The sequence below is a fragment of the Ictidomys tridecemlineatus genome, chromosome 6 (genome assembly GCF_052094955.1).
Source record: "Ictidomys tridecemlineatus isolate mIctTri1 chromosome 6, mIctTri1.hap1, whole genome shotgun sequence".
Taxonomy (NCBI): Eukaryota; Metazoa; Chordata; class Mammalia; order Rodentia; family Sciuridae; genus Ictidomys; species Ictidomys tridecemlineatus.
The window spans coordinates 23603429-23621440 of record NC_135482.1 but is presented as its reverse complement, the minus strand read 5'-3'; the positions used below and the strand labels follow the sequence as shown (position 1 = coordinate 23621440).

The window sequence follows — 18012 nt, the reverse complement described above, 5'->3', positions numbered from 1 at the left end:
GGCATTTGGCTCAAATTGGGGCCCAGCAGATTTCTACTCTCTTATTCTGAATTTAACAACATAGTCCCTAAAAGTCTAATTTAGCTGTGGCTCCTTTGTTTTCATAGCATCCATATGTTCCTATTATTGTTAATTTGCTTGGTTTTTCTGTACTAAACTATAAGCTTCTTTAGTATCTTCCTTACTAGACAAATGAAGAATTATTTCTTCTTTGAGCTTAGTATAATATTTCAGAGCGTTGGCTTTGGAGACAGATTTAGTAGTCAATCCCAACTCTTCTGCTTTCATCCAGAATCTGTTTCTACATGTACTAAATGGGAATAGCAATAATAATTATAATGATGACAATAATAAAATCCTTTCAACTTTGTTGTGAACTATAACTGAGATGATGCAAGTAAATACTTGAGATTTGTTAACTGTGTGAAAGTTGTCAGCACCAAAATAGATTCACTTATTTCAACCCTAATAAAACGGAATCCAGGACAAAGAGGGGAGAACCTTCACTCATGTGAGCCTGAAACAGGAACTGCCAAAAAGGAATGGAAATTTACCAAACCAGAATCTTCTAGTTAAGCCACTTCTGTAAAGACCTTCTGCTAGTAAGAGCCTATACCACCAATGAACAATGCTACCTCCTGCAATAAGCCCCTTGTAAACCAGGAGTCTCTGTTTCAAAATACCTTAAATGGAATTTTCCTTTTTGCCCCTAAAAACCGCTTTGCCTCATCTCTTGAGGCATCTATAGTCTGCCATGGTGCAAGTGAATCTCAGATTGCTGTCCCTTAGATGGCATAACTGAAGCACAGAGGATTGTAAATTGCCATAGGTTACTTAGCTAGTAAGAGGCAAAATTGGGATTTGAACCTATAGTTTGCCTCCAGAGTTTGGGTTTTCAATTACTGTGTTCTAATGCATGTATTACTCTCTGGTTTGCCATTACTCATATGTGATTTATAGTTTACCTACGGTAATTCTTTCAAAGAGTTTTATTTGTAGTGCCAAGCGTATGATAGATAATACATACTTGTGATAAACAAAGTAATGAAGATGATGTTATGATAAAATTGTAATTAATACAATGCAATCATTGCTTAACATTTTTTGGCTTAAAGTAATTACCATGTTTCACTGTAGATCCTCTTAGGAATTTTAACCAGCATTGGCTATTTTGAAGCAGTCTACTTTAAGAATACAAAAATTTGGGACAAAGATACTGCTTAACCAATCTATTTATATTCCTAAATTCAGTTTTGCTTGCTGGTACTTGCCCAAAATATTCTGTGTGTTTTATTTAGAGTTTTTCCTTTTTTGGGTCTCTCTGTTAAATGCTTGTTGATTTATTGGTATTAAATCACATTAATTGCAGCATTCAATTCTCACAGAAGTCTTAAAGACTTTGGACATACTAGTCATGACAGTGAAGTTTGATGTTGAATTTGGCCTCTTTAAACTTGAAAAAAATAAGGATCTTGAAATTTGCTTTATATTATATATCTCTTTCAGAATTCTCCACTTTACCAGTACTTACAGGATTTGGGACACACAGATTTTGAAATATGTTCTTCTTTGTCACCAAAAACCGAAAAATGTGCTACCACAGAGGGACAACAAAAGCCTCCTATGAAAGTCCTATCAAAAGTAAGAGCACACTGATACTCATTGTTTCTTTTTTTTTGGTATGGATACTGAATGCAGGGGTGCTTAACCACTGAGCCATATCCCAGCCCTTTTAATTTTTTAATTTTGAGACAGACAACTTGCTAAGTTGCTGAGGCTAGCCTCAAACTTGGAATCCTCCTGCCTCAGCCTCCTGAGTTCCTGAGATTATAGATATGCACCACCACATCTGTTGAGAACATATGCATTTGGGGGGGGGGGTTTGCTAGGAACTTAAGTAACCCAGGGCCTTCTACCCACTAGGCAAGGACTGTTGTCACTGAGCAACATGTCAGCCAAGCATGCTCATATTTTTTATGTTTTTTAAATTATCTTACTAGTTAAATACTTTTGCCTCCCATAATAAAAAACAAAACCATCTCCTAAGCCCCTCCATGTCCTTGGTGAGGTGCTTATTTTTCATTTTATCAGTGGTACAAAATTGTTTAGGTAAATGGGAATCCTTACTGCTGCTTTGGACTGTTTTGTGGATAACTTACATAAACTGAGAAAATGAACATGGTTGAATTAAAATATATTATTTCTTTAATATTTAAGTTATCCAAAAGGATTCAGAAAAATATACTAAAACTTTAGTTAGAACCGACCTAATAGAAATCCTCTACTTAATGGAATTATCCCCTCTAAGTATTTTTTTAAAAGAACACAAACTATAAGAAAGCAAATTGAAGTTTTTGAAACACAGTTTCAAGGGTATATGAAAAATGGGTATGTTTACCTCAATTTCTGATGCCTTTATATTTAGAGGATTATTTTTCATGTATACAGTAAATTGCTCATGTAAGTGATATACAACATTGTGAAGCTGAGATACTAGAAGAATCTCCATTAATTATGTCTTGGAAGATGCATCTACAAGATTCCTTATATTTTATTAGCTATATTTACTGAAATATGAAAATATTTAGTACATTTCAGTCTTATTCAAAGGATTTAGAAAAATATTAGCCATTAGCCAGATTACCTCATTCCTTAATCCTTCTAGTTTAATCCATGTTTTATTACAAGACTCAGTTACTATTATGAAGAGACATTTAAGTTTCCAATTAGTCATTTACTCCTTTGTGATAAGAAGATAGAGAATAAATTGACAGGAATATTTTCCTGATCCTGTTAGTAAAACATAAAATGTGAGGTAACCAAGCTGGCCCCTTTGCAATAACCAACTAAATGCTAAAGAAATGTTTTTAACTAATACCTAGAAATGGAAGTTAGGGGAATTAATTTTCACATGGGTCACAATTTACTCCTTCTTGCCCTTTTCTTTCTTGGGAAGGGGTTTGAAAAACAAAACCTAAAGTTAGGTCTGATAGGCTATTTTTAGACTAGCACTTGTATTTGAGATTACTTAGCATCAGCAGACAAAGAATAGCTAAGGGATAATCTTTGGGCAGGGATGGGAATTGGCTTCTAGTTTTGGAAGTGGTTTTTGGCATAAACTCAGGTTTTGTAGATATTAATGCTTGTCATTTATGATAAGGATTTTATTTATAGAAATGTTTATAAACAAATCAGATAAAGAGCTTATAATTGAATCCTCTCAGTAATTGAGGTGAAAAAAAAAAAAAACGCAGCCAGAGGACGTTTTTAAAACTTACCATGTCTAGAAATTTCATTTAGTCTTCCTATTGTTCATCTCTAAGCAACTTTTTTTACTGTATGAGCTATATCTTCCTCAAATGAATTTTAGCTGTCCCTGAATCTGGGACAGCTAAAATTTAGAAGCATTTATTGAATTATTCAGTTCATTCTCAGGGAATGTATTTTTAGAATTGTGCCCAAATTTCTGTTCAGGGAGTGAACTATCAATTATTTTTCTTTGCAGTGTTTTTGTATAATATATGTTCTTGATGAAGCAGTCATTAGCATTATTAATTGCCTTCTCTTTTTTTCATGTTAATGATAAGTATTTATTGTATAGTCTCTTCTAGTATTTGTATCATGAATATTCAACCTTTTTTTCTCCTTTTCTGTGGTTGTTCTTTTTTTTTAATATTTTTTTCAGTTGTCAATCGACTTTATTTATTTATATGTGGTGCTGAGAATCAAACCCAGTGCCTCACATGCTAGGCAAGCATTCTATCACTGAGCTACAAACCCAGCTCTGTGGTAGTTCTTAAATGTTCCTTTCATAAGGTTTTTTTGTTTGTTTGGTTTTGTTTCTTTACAGTCCTGGGGATTGAAGCCAGGGGTGTTCTACCATAAGCTACATTCCCAGCCCTTTTTACTTTTTAATTTAAGACAGGTCCTCACTAAGTTGCCCAGACTGGCCTCCAACTTGCAATCTTTCCAACTTCCAGTCCTCCTGCCTCTGCCTCCTGATTGTAGGCATACACCCACCATTCCCAGCTCTTTCACAAGATTTTAGCATCAGGCCTCTTCTCTCCTTGGTCTTTCTTCTCTGGGTAATCTTATCTACTATCTTGCCTTCATTGATTGGTTATATACATTCTCCAGGCTTTTCTGAGGTCCAGATGCTTATTAGACATTTTCACCTGCATGTGTTCCAGTAAGCACAGGTTCAGTATGCCCCAAACAGGACTTCTTTTCTCAGTCACCCCCAAAACAAACAAAAAACATTCTCTCTATATTCCCAAATTACTACTCTCTGTCAGTTATCTCACCATTTCCTATCATTCCTGTGTTGCTTTGGTAACTAATTGATATATCAGGTCAGCTTCTATGTATCTTAAATCTAACTCTGTGTATTACTGTGTTTACATTCAATACCTTGCTGAAGCCTTTATCATTATTTATGACTTATTAAATATCCTCCTAGTCATTCTGCAGACATTACTTGCCATTATAGCCTTTACACCATTGCCAGTTATTTTTGTAAAATGCTGATTTATTGTTTTGTTTTCTTGCATTAAAAACCTTTGGTGGCCCCTCATAACCTATTAGATAATGTCTAAACTATGACGTTTTCTAAGATCATACCATGCCTTTCATTATACTCCCCCAGCCACTCTCATGCTAGGGATTAGACCCTGGGCCTCCCTTATTCTAAGCATACACTCTACCATTTAACTATACCCTCTGCCTTATCTTTTTGTTTTTCTTTAATTGGCACATAAAAATAGTAAGTTTTTATGGAATCCATATACCTTTTAACTTCCTGAATAATCCCTTCTTCCTATAATCATAACTGTCCTGGGCTATGCCACCATTCCCATGGTCTGTGCTTCCTTAGACTCTCTCCTTTGCTCTTCCTCTTCCCTACCCTGGAATGTCCTCCCACCTGTGTTGAATTCCTGCTCCTCTGATAGGGCTTAGCTCCAGTATTAGCTGCTCTTTTGACCTCCTCTCCTCCCATACTTTATTCTAGACTTTGCATTGGTGTATAATTATTTCTATTGTCTCTTCTATACTAAGTTCCTGAAAACAGCAGTTATGTGTATTTATTTTTAATTTCTATGACCCTTTGCAGTACCTGGGTTTGTAATCACTCAATATAAATTCCATCATGTAATGAATATAACCTCCTTTTTCTGGCACGCTCAGAAATGGGCAATTAAGGTAAATTGTATTTTTGGTTGATTCAATAATAAATCTTTTATTTCAGTATGTGACAGTTTTTCTAAAATGATTAAAACATCTTTCTGCCTTAATATTATGAAATGAAATAGTCTTAATATTTGAGAACTTGGCATGCCCTAGGATTTTCATTCTGAAATAAATACCAATGTCACATTGACATAGATAGTATATAGTGTTCCCAAGACAAATAGATTACATTAGAATGTCTTTGGGCTGCTTTTGGAGAAACAGATTTCTAGGCCTTATTCCAAATTTGTTGAATCAAACTTTTCTTAGTTTGGAGGCTCAGAAATATATTTCTAATTAAAAGCACCAGGTGATTCTATTGTACAACCAAATTTTGGAATTAACGAGGAGACTGCAACATTCACAAAATGTATAACCTGGACAATTTTTCCGATAAAAATTCTGATTAACTAGAGGTAAGGTATTTAGAGTTTTTTTTTACTTTTTGGTTATATTTAATTAGTGATCCTATATAATGTCATTCATCTCCTTCAGCAAGGCATCCTGTTAAAAGTGGCTGAAACCATCAAAAGTTGGATTTGTTTTTCTCAGTGCAATAAGAAAGATGACTTACTTCACAAATTGGTGAGTATTCACTTTACTTTTTTTTTTTTTAAAGAGAGAGTGAGAGAGAGAGAGAGAGAGAGAGAGAGAGAATTTTAATATTTATTTTTTAGTATTTGGCAGACACAACATCTTTGTTTGTATGTGGTGCTGAGGATCGAACCCTGGCCGCACGCATGCCAGGCGAGCGGGCTACTGCTTGAGCCACATCCCCAGCCCCTTCACTTCACTTCTTTTTTGTCATCTTATAGGGCTTCATGTATTTTGCTACTGATTTTGGCAGTGATTTTTCTTTTTTTTAATTAAGAATTCTGCAACAACTGGGGACCTTTTAATTCAGGCTTTTGTTATTGTTCATAGCTCTTTTAAGAGGTTAGTAACAACTTAGAATGGAATATTCTGGTAGTTATTGGAACCTTGTTTTTTAGACTTATAAATTAGTGCTACCATCTTGCTTCATTGACAAGTGTTCCTCTCAGGAGGGAAGAGAATTCATCTATTAGTGTGATCATTTTAGTCTTGGGGGACTGGTGAATCACAGAATTTCACAGACATTTGAAATGGTCAATCAACGCTGAGGGTCTTTGTGATTCCTGAGAGGTTTTCTTTCTATTTTAATTTTTTTTTCACTAGACTAGACTGTAATTAATATATCTATTGCTTGACTCATGACCTTCTTACAACCTAACAATATAAAATCCAGGAAGTATAGCTAAAACATTCAAATTATAAAGTTCTCATGGCTCCCAAAAGGAGTAACCAAGTTATGAATGAGCAGGTTTCAGGATCCTCTGCAGGCCTGTGACTCTAAGAATTGTCATTCTTGTAAATTAACATCTGTAAAGAGATTGTTTACAAAGTGCTTTCACATTTTGATTCACTACTCCAAACACACTATAAGGTTGAATATAGTGAAAAGCCTAGATTCAGACTGTAATACGATTAAGTGAATTGCCCAAGAATATTTGGCTACAGAACATGATAGAGTCAGAATCTGAACCCAAGTCTCTTGGTTTCAAAACCCTTGCTCTTTCCACTCAAAACTACTACCTTTCTAGCTTGAGTATTATTATTTTTTGACTAAAATTATGTTTTTAGCAATCCAGATTATCAAGTTCTCTGTTCAGGGTTTCATCTTTGTAGAAGGTGTATTGAGAAGGTCAAGGAAGTGTCTTATCATCTACGTAGAATATCATCTTTACCCAGGTGGAGCCATCTCATTCTTCAGTGATACTAGGACTGTGGTAAGGTATATGGATCCACATATGTTTTTCTGTGGTTTATTCATTGTTTGCATTGGCCTGGTCTTTTGTTCTTTGGTTCATTGTCAGTGGCCACATGTTTCATGTCATGTTTCTCTATAAAGTGGCAGGCAGCCTCTGTATGCATCCCTTTTGTGCCTGTATTATGGAGAATTATGGGAATACATAACCAAAGAAGTAGTTGACTAAAGGAATTGACCACTTGGCTTCTGTCATGTGATTGCTTGACTTTACTACCTTGGTTGTGATATATTTAATATGTTGTTAATTATACAGACATTGAAACAGACCCTCTTTTTTTAAATAAAAATACTGGCAATATTTTTGATATTGAATATTTTACTGTTTATGTTTATAGTGCCTAGAGATTGAAACAAAAAGAGATTCCTTTATAGCAATTATGATGGTAGTGTTAGTAGTACTTTTTAAGCATTTTTTTGACCTATAAAATGCTTTCACACATGTATCTCATTTGATCCTATCAGCTTTATGAAATAGCATTATGATACAGAAAACTGTGTAAGATCATTGATGCAGAAGAAAAAATTAGAAATCTCTTTATTCTTTAATGTGTCTTCTCATATCCTTTTCATTTCATCCAAGCAGAAATCGTCCTAAGTTACTTTCTCATGCCACTTTCCTGTGTACATCCTGAAATTTCCATTATCCATAAAATCAATCCAAATTGCTCACTTCAGCACTAAAGAGTCTGCATAATTTAGTATTAACCAACCTTTCCAACTTCATCCACCTTCCTTTTCTTTAATTTTGTATTCTGTATGCCTGTGTATGTGCTCTTATACTGTGGTGGAACTCTTTTCCATTTTTCTCTTGATCTCTTGGAATCTGTTCAGTAAGCAATCCTAGCTTTTTCTCAAGTTTCCCCTCCCACACACATAAACTTCATTCCATTGGATCTCTTATTTATTCATCAACCTAGTAATAATTATCTATATTTATGTTCTATAAGTTTTTGCATTGTATTATGTTCAATGCATAATACAATGCAAAAATATTCCCAAAGATATTAATATTGCCTCTAAGCATATTGATTTGAGAAGGCAGAGTATTCTAGTTTTGCAGTTGAGTGTGATTATTTCATATGTACTAACAACACTAACAGCTAACACTTAGAACTTACTGTGTGCCAGAAACTGTTCTTACTGTTTTATAGATATCAACTTATTCTGCACAGCCCTATAAAGTAGTACTTTTATTATCCCCCACTTTACAGATGAGAAAACTAGTACAGAGAAGCTATTAACTTGCTTAAGTTGTGAGCCCAAGATATAAGCCTAGGTTCCAAGTTTTGATACTCAAACTTGTTGAGAATGAGCCATTTTATATAGTGCACCTTCCAACAGCACAGGGCTCCCACCTCTGATATGTAAGTTAGTCGGAATTTGTATCTTTTAAATTTCTTCCTTTGTTTGATTTGAACCTGGACTTCTCAGTTCAAATAAGGCTGTTGTGAGATGTTTCTTAATATGGCATATGACTATTTTCCTGGTAGTTTGATTGCTGTAGTACAGCATATTTTCTACAGTTAATTCTTATTTTTATAAATAGTAATATATAATTTTATAATTTATCCTGAAGAAACTTATTAATTTAATCTTATTCCACTTAAATAGCCATTGTTATCAGAATATAGTTCAAGTGTTTCCTCTGTAGAAGCAATCAAATCCTTAAGATAACACTACTTTAGTTATTTGAAGTGTCTTGGTTCCTTTCAAGTTCACTATTATTTTAGGTTGTTGGTGTGTTATATTCTTTAATCAGATATTCCCAAAGCTATTAATATTGCCTCTAAGCATATTGATTTGAGAAGGCAGAGTATTCTAGTTTTGCAGTTGAGTGTGATGCTAGGAATGATGTTTAAACAAAGGAAAAGCAAAGTTCTGCCCTCAAACCTAAGACCTAATTGGTTTTATTTTTATTATAAAAGGCCTTGTTCATTTAAAAATTATTTTTATTTTGATATAACAAAATCACTCTGTTACTAAATTTAATACAAAACAAAATGTAAAATTTTCTGGTGAGGCTAACTGCAGAAAAGCAGAATTAACTACCAAAGACTACGGAAGGTTCAGGGGATGGGGAAAGGTTGGTCAGTGGTTACTAAGTTACATTTAGATAGGAGTAATAATTTCTCATGTGCTATTGCACAATAAGGTTACTATAGATATCCATAATGTACTATACATTAAAAAACTATAAGAAAGGACTTTGTAAGTTTTCACCATAAAGAAATGATAAATGGGGAGAAAGATGTGTTTAACTGGATTTAAACATTACACCATGTATCTGAGTATTAAAACATTACATGGTACTCCATTAATATGTACAATTTTTGTGTTCTTATGTATCACTTAAAATTAAACTTAAAAAATCTATTAGAATTTGAAATCAGAATTCTGGAAAGTAACTTCATCTCTTTTGGCTTTTGGTTTCTTCTCTATAAAATGGAGAAGAGGATGATTATGTACATCACAGGGTTACTGTGAAAATTAACCTGACTGCCCTAACACTGCTACCTCTTCTGTCACCTTTCTACCATATGCAATGTGCATTCTGCACATAACATGAATTCTGCTTTCCCAAATTAGAAGGGCTCCTATCCTGACTGTCCCACTCTTCCAACTCTTTTATCTGATCAATTCTTATTTATCCTTTAAGACTATGTCAGGTTTTACTTCTTTAACTTTGGCTGACTTTAAATTTGGTTCTTCTGGTCATTTTCTTAGTTTCCTAGTTATACCTCATCACACTTCTTTACACATTATATCTTAACTGTTTAATTTTTGGTTCTGTCCATTAAACTATTAGGAACTCCTTAGTAAGAGTAGAGACTGGTAGGCCAAGTGTGAGCTCATTGGTAGAGTTCTTGCCTAGTATCACAAGGATCTAGGTTCAATCCCCTAATACTGCAAAAAAATAAAAATAAAAGGTAGAGATTTGTATGTCTTGTCCATTTTTTGTGTCTTCGGTGTCAAGCATGGTACCTTGCTTAAAGAAGATATTTCTTGACATATGGATAGAAGGAAGAGAGTGAAGAATAAATGAACTGGTATATGTGAAGGCATTTTGTAAACTATAAAGTGCTATGGAAATGTTAATGTTGTTTTGCATTACATACCTAATAATGTACTTTTAAATAACTGAATGTCCATTTTTAGAAGGCCTTGATCCTGTTGACATAATTCTTAGATATGGCTTTATCATTACAGTATTCAGGGTCAGCATCTTTTATATTATATTCACCATATTGCCTCCCAACAATTTAAGTAGGCTTGAGCAGACAGTGTTATTAATCTGTAATTACTTTATATCTCATTATTTAAAATTTATACTTCATATCTAATATCTTAATGTCGATCTCAATTTTTATTGTTTCACATATATAGTGAAAATAAAACCCCATCTATCATACTTAAGATAGATTGGACTGTTTCTTTTGGGGGTCTGTACTGAAAATGAATACCTCCTAAGGTTTATTATACATTAGAAGCCTAGCACTTAATACAGTGGCATGTATGTATTAATTCTTTTCTTCTGGCATTTTAATGGCAAGGATACTGGATTCCGACTTGACTTACTGCATACCATCCTGCAACAGGAAGTCCTGTTACAAGAGGATGTAGAACTAATTGAGCTACTTGATCCCAGTATCCTGTCTGCAGGGCAACCTCAACAACAGGAAAATGGACACCTTCCAACACTCCGCTCCCTGGCAACCCCTAATATTTGGTACTGTCCAGAAAACATCTATCTTTGACTGCTTACATATAGAGTATCACAGAGGAAATGTCATCATGCTTTCCATTGTAAAGGCATTATAAACATCCTATACAATTAGCATTACAATGAATGTAATGATATGGTAGAGGTTAAAAAATGTTTCTCTGAAGTAACTGCTATTTAAAGTGAAGCCGGAAAAAGATATGATTTGATTATCATATACTTCCAACTCAGTAAAATTAGTTTTGAGCTTAGCAGCTCAACAAGAAGTATAAATATAAGCCAGGTGTGGTGGTGCACACCTGTAATCCTAGCGGCTCAGGAGCCTGAGACAGGAGGATTGTGAGTCAAAGGAAGCCTCAGCAACTTAGAGCCTAACCAACTCATTGAAACCCTGTCTCTAAATAAAATACAAAAAAGAGCTGGAGATGTTGCTCAAAAACAAACAGATAACCATTTTCAATCTCTTGAAGTACCTGCATCTAATGCAAAAGTCATATTTTTTTAAATAAGAAGAAGAATGGTAAAATGAGATTATATATAAAAAGTTGCTGATGTCCTCCTATTAGCATTTATTAAATTTGACAGAGAACGGAGGAATGAATCAAGGAATGCACTAAATCACTGTTCCAGTTATATTAGGCAGTTACATTCTTTGGCCTCAGTGTTCTAAATGTCTTTCCTGTCACACTGACAGATGCTTCAGATAGTGAAGTATGATACTTTTTAAATCTGCAGTCAACCAAATATCATGAGGAAGTAAGCATCTTTTCCTTCAAAAGTGGAAGAATTTTCTGGGTGAGGTGCCACAAACCTGTAATCCCAGCTATTTAGGAGCCTGAGGCAGAGGGATCGCAAGTTCAAGGCCAGCCTGGACAACTTAGGGAGACCCTGCCTCAAAATAAAAAGAACTAAGCATGTAGCTTGGTGGTAGAGCACCCCTGGGTTCAATCCCTAGAACCACACACACACAAAAAAAATTACAACTATTTCATATTATCTTATTAAATGTCATGTTTTCAAAGTCTTGTTTCACAAAGAATTTATCAATTTTAGTACACCTAAATTTACTATTGTATTTACCAGTTGACTTATCTTTCTTTTTCTTGTCTAATGGATATCCTTCTCTTGGTTTCTCTGTTCCTAGGGATGTCTCAATGCTATTTGCCTTCATTAGTTTGCTGATTATGCTTCCCACTTGGTGGATTGTATCTTCTTGGATGGTATGGGGAGTGGTTCTATTTCTTTATTTGATCATACGAGCATTGAGATTATGGAGGACAGCCAAACTACATATGACCCTAAAAAAATACAGTGTCCGTCTGGAAGATATGGCAGCAAATAGCCGAGCGTTTACTAATCTTGTGAGAAAAGCTTTACGTCTCATTCAAGAAACTGAAGTCATTTCCAGAGGATTTACACTGTGAGTTCATTTTTCGTTTCATTTAAAAAATTATTGTTTTTCACTACATAGTTCAAGGAGACTATTTATTATCTATTTTCATTTATCTCTTGAATTTACTGGAAAAGAGCATGTTACCTGTCAGCCCTACTTAAAGTCTATTAACTATAAAATGAAGGGTTAAAGACATTATATGCTAGATTTAACATGTAGTATAAATCTACTTACCTCCTTTGAGAAACCATAGTACTTCAAGGATCATGATTATTTTATCTATTACCATGTATTTATTTGTATGAGATAATATAAAAAGACTGCCTGACACTGAACCTAGCATGCAATTGGTACCCCATACATGTCTGTTCCCTTTATTCTCTTTTAAATGTCATCTTTCTCCAGTTTAAGTGATAGATGTATCTGACATGGATTAATTTTGAAGTCTTAACCTGTGTTAGTAATATTCTTTAGTAAACATTGGTGGTATTATAGCACAGATACTTTCAGAATATCATGCAAATAGTGATGTTTCGTATTCCCATTGGCAACAAAATATTCACCAATTCAGCCATAAGTGTTTAAGCTACTGCCATACTTGCTACTTATTTTTTTTATTAAAAAAAAGTTAAATGAACACCAACTATGTTCCATATACTATGCTAATCACTTTTACATACAACTAAAGGCAAGTTGTATGGTAAGTGATAGAGCACATATCCAAATCCATTCCATCTGACTTTTAACTTATTTCCAGTAAGTTGTTGCCTACTAAATGTTCACAAATGTTGGCTGGACTATAGTATATTTAATAATTTATATTACTTATTTAACAATTGCAGTCTATATGTGGGAGAAAGTATATAATAAAGAATAACCATTACTTTTAGTTGTATCTGGGAAATTGTGAAAATCAGAAGTGAAAAACCTCTGGTGTCTTGAATTCTTCACTCTGCTCTAGAATAGTACTTAAACAATCTTGACAGAAAAGCTATATCTGGAACATTATGGAACAAAGAAGAGGAAGAAGCTGCAGTAGTTATAATGTTCTTTACTCTGTGGTATTCTACACAACAGTTCTGAGTGTTCATATTATTCCAAGACATTAGACGATTTTATACCTTCTCCTCTGCTCAACTCAAAATAAAAGTGCTCAGTATCTATGGATATTTTCCTTCCACTAGGTTAAGTCTGCTTCTTACTTAGAAGATAATGGTTTTATGTTGTTTGTCAAATTTTAAAAATTAAAAATCACACTTAAAATAAGTAATATCTCCTTTTCATTCCTGACTTACCCAGCATTTTATTGAAAGGCCTGACTGATTAAGCTGAATGTCTGGGTGCCTATCTAATGTTTAGGCATGTGTAGAGGATTCTGGGCCTTTGTCACTTTCAGGTTTTTACCTATATATATGGAATTGGCATGAAAAGGTAATGTGGGCCAGTTAGACACAATTTACCTCTAGATGATGCTTTTCTACTGTTCAGATGGCAGATAGGCAGAAAAAATATTGGAAGAAATTGTGTTTCATTTATTTCTGACTAACTGGACAGTACTCTGAAAAAAATGAGAAATAATAAATTGTGAATCATAATTTTTTACAAATATTTTTACTTTATAAAACTGGTTTAGTAAATTGGAACACAAACAATAGTTCCATATGTTGAAATTATGCATGCTATTTTGTTTCTGTCTCAATTTGTCCTCTCTAGAAAATAATTTAACCCTTCTTTGCCTTAAGAATAAGCCTGTTGGAGCTGGGGCTGTAGCTCAGTGGCAGAGCACTTGCCTAGCACATGTGAAGCACTGAGTTCGATCCTTAGCACCACATAAAAATAAATAAAGGCATGCTGTCCATCTAAAACTACAAAAAAAATTTTTTTTTTTTTTTAAAGAGAGAGAGAATTTTTTAATATTTATTTTTCAGTTCTTGGCAGACACAACATCTTTGTTTGTATGTGGTGCTGAGGATCGAACCCGGGCCGCACGCATGCCAGGAGAGCGTGCTACCACTTGAGCCACATCCCCAGCCCACAAAAAAAATTTTTTAAAAAAAGAATAAGTATCAGTCATTATCCATATATTTTAATTTGTTTTAACATTTTTAAAGTTCTGAGTTAGGGTTTTAAATATAAGTTTATGGTTATATTATAGAAAATTTACAAATATTGATATTTGTTATTATCTAATAACTATAATATTTAATCCAGCATACGTAACAGTCATAAAACAACACATAAATTATTGCAAATAGATACTTTCCATTAATCTTAAGGAAAGTGGCATAAAATGTGCTCCTTTTGAACAATTTTGAGAGTAGCTCTCCTACCACGAAGTAACCCTTACTTTACCTTTCTACTTGCATTCCCCTGTTGGCCACTGGTCCTGTTATCTTTCTGCGCCCCCTACTTCATTTTGAGTAGGTAAGTGCCAGTGGCAGCAGGTGGGTAAGTAATTTTACCCTACTTTTATGAATGTACAGAATGTTATTTCTATACAGTATTTGATTGTTCTGTACAAGTAACCAAATATATGATTAATTGAATATATGTAAATATATATTAAGAATGTGAATCTGTTGATAATTAAAATCCTTCATATATCTCATGGATATGGGTTCTGAAAACTGTAAAGTAGTTCCTCTTTAGTGTATTTTAGAAGGTAGAGTATCTTTATGGAAAAAAATATGCAAATTCTTACATAAATATTTTTATATTTCTATTCTATCACAACTGATGGTTTCCCCATATCATAGGAAACCTTTAATCTTTGAGATTTTGATTTTTCACTTGTGTTTTTTTCTGATGGCCATGTATAGGTCAGGGAAATGGTTATTTATGACACCTGAATTGGGATACTTATAGTCATTTTCTAATAAAAATTGTGAGAAAGGAATTCTTTCTGATGTTACTAGAATTGTGGATTTAGGAAACAAAAACTTTAGGACATCTGTACAGTTGTATCACATTTTACTTTTCAAGTTTGCTTGACAGGGTCAGTGCTGCTTGCTCATTTAATAAAGCTGGACAGCATCCCAGTCAGCATCTCATCGGTCTTCGGAAAGCTGTTTACAGAACTGTAAGAGCCAACTTTCAAGCAGCAAGGCTAGCTACCCTATATATGCTGAAAAAATATCCTTTTCTGTCTATATGTGAGAATAAACATTATTCCAAAGTCCATTATAGTTGCATCCTGTAAAAGTTAACAGTAGGTTTGGACTGTGGTTTTGAAGCTAATTTTCATCATCATTTCTATTTTAAAACTGGAAATGCATTCCAGGAAAATGACAGTAACAGGAAGAAAGCTCTTCTGCTCTTAGGTGGCTCATTTTTAACAGGGAGGAAAAAAAAAACAAAACAAAACATCAAGACCCTCCCTTTAGAAATCCACAGAATAAAGTCAAAAGAGCCTGGATTTGCTAGGTCTGACATTTTTAAAAATGGCTGAACATGGTAATAAACTGGCAACAGGAAATCCTTCCCCTTTCAAAAAGCAGACAGATTGCCTAAATTCAAATTCTGACTCTTGGTTTCTGTCCAGGTGACCAGTTTCTTAATCTCCTGTACTTTATTCTCCTCATCTTTAAAATGGCAATAATAACATGATTTTCTTCATTGTGTTTTTGTTCAGGTCAAATGAGTTAATGCATGTAAAGTGATCAGACAGTCCCTAGCATATAGGAAACACTCAAAGACTACATGACAGTAAGTCTGTCACTTAAATTTACTAAATTAGGAAACTACTTCTGTTTGCCAGAAAATAAAAGTGTATATGATCTTTGTTTTAGGAAAATTTCCGTGGCTATATTAAATCATGAGTAAATAAAGAGACTACCTGGTTATATGTAAACAATGGAAAATATGCAATTATTAAAACAGTAGTGATCTGGCAGTTAATACTTTAGTGTGAGATGATCTCCAAGTTTTATTTAGTGAAAAAAACAGCAAAATGCTCAAAGCAATATTTATAGTATCCATGCATAAAGAGGACTCTGTAAATATGTAGGGATAAATAAGTATGTAAGTGTTTGTGTGTCCAGGTGTATATGTCCTATAATTATTAAATATCTCCAGATACACAAATATTTATTTTTTTTTAAAGAGAGAGAATTTTAATATTTATTTTAGTTTTTGGCGGACACAACATCTTTGTTGGTATGTGATGCTGAGGATCGAACCCGGGCCACAGTCATGCCAGGTGAGCGCGCTACTGCTTGAGCCACATCCCCAGTCCCCAGATACACAAATATTTAAATGTAGATTTGCTTTTATATATGTATGTATACAATACTTTGAAGGATACATAAGGTATGGCAATATGGATTACCTTTACTTTTGGTAGCAAAACTAGGTGACTAAGTGATGGGGTAGAAAATAGTTTTCACTGGACCTCATGAATTTTGAATCTTATTCAAAAATTAATTGAATAAGAAAAATTTTAACTACCAAGTCAAGATGATTTTATTAGTTTAAAAAAAATCCAGTCATAGGAAATGTTAGAAATCTCCCCACATCAATTTATTTATTAAAATACTTTAATCTCAGTATCTAAACATTATATATCACAAAGAATAAAAACTATACACTAATCTCACAATAGAGATACAAAATATTTAACAAAGCATTTATAAATATAACCTAGCATCAAATCAAAATATTATCACAATATGACCGAATAGGCAAATTCTAGAAATGCAAGGATGGTTCAATATCAAGAATTCTATGGATATAATTCTTTCAAAAACAATGAATGGCCAGGCACAGTGGTGCATACCTATAATCCCAGTGTCTCAGGCCATTGAGGCAAAAGGATCATGAGTTCACGTCTAACCTCAGCAACTTAGTGTAAAAAATAATAAAAAGGGGCTGGGGGGTGCTAGGAATGTAGCTCAGTGGTAAAGTGCTTCTGGGTTCAATCCTCAGTACCAAAATAAATAAGTAAGTATATAAACAACAACAAAAAGGAAAACTAACTTTTTGATTGATACAGATATATGTCCATAAGGAATAAAACAAAGGAAACAGCAGTGGTCTATGTCAGACAACCCAGAAAAGGTTTAGTGCCATTTATGTTAGTAGTCTATGCAGGGTTAAGTAAATTGTGTCTTGTGTATGGACTGAAACAAAGAGAAGTATTTACTGTAGCATAGTGGGGACCTGAGCTACAATAAAATTCAAAAGGCAGGTGTTAAAAAGTACTAAATTAACATTTTAGCACCTTTGAAGAGTCACTTTTATTTTTTTTATTTATTTTTTCCTTTATTTTATTTATTTTAATGTGGTGCTGAGGATTGAACCCAGTGCGTCACACATGCTAGGTGAGCACTCTACCAGTGAGCCACAATCCCAGGTTCCTAATTATTTAGACATTAAAATTTTTTTTTAATATATATATTTTTCAGTTGTGGATGAACCTTTATTTTTATTTATTTATTTTTGTGTGGTGCTTAGAATTAAACCCAGTGCCTCATACATGCTAGGCAAGCACTCTACTACTGAACGGCAACTCCAGCCCTAGACATTAAAATTTTTATTCACAAGTATCCTACATCTGAATGTTGTTAATATGTAGGTTTTGAGATTAATCAGTGCTAAAAAATTGATATAAATCTCCAGCAAAAGTTCACAGTACATCAGGGCTAGGGTTGTGGCTCAGTGGTAGAGCGCTTGCCTGGCATGTGTGAGGCACTGGGTTCGATTCTCAGCACCACATATAAATAAATTAATACATAAAGTAAAGGTCCATCAACAATTTAAAATATATTTTTTTAAAAGTTCACAATATAGACTAGTAAATGTAATTTTGAACAATTTGACTGATCC

General features: G+C 33.8%; 1 protein-coding gene across 9 annotated transcripts in view; it reads left to right on the top strand.

Annotated features, from left to right (window-relative positions):
* Vezt (vezatin, adherens junctions transmembrane protein) overlaps positions 1-18012 on the top strand; it is an 84893-nt gene that overhangs the window by 26235 nt on the left and 40646 nt on the right. For 3 of the 9 annotated variants that reach the window (XR_013440385.1, XR_013440384.1, XM_005324441.5), the window contains exons 2-6: positions 1507-1641; positions 5722-5811; positions 10627-10802; positions 11941-12216; positions 15172-15321. Coding sequence is in view for 6 of the 9 variants with exons in the window: in XM_005324441.5 (XP_005324498.2) it covers positions 1507-1641; positions 5722-5811; positions 10627-10802; positions 11941-12216; positions 15172-15321 (827 nt within the window). In the remaining 3 variants the exon portion in view is untranslated. Of the gene's footprint in view, positions 1-1506; positions 1642-5721; positions 5812-7012; positions 7040-10626; positions 10803-11940; positions 12217-15171; positions 15322-16317; positions 16388-18012 lie in introns of those variants that run through there. The other 6 variants (XR_013440386.1, XM_013358233.3, XM_078052984.1 and 3 more) reach the window with 5 other exon arrangements.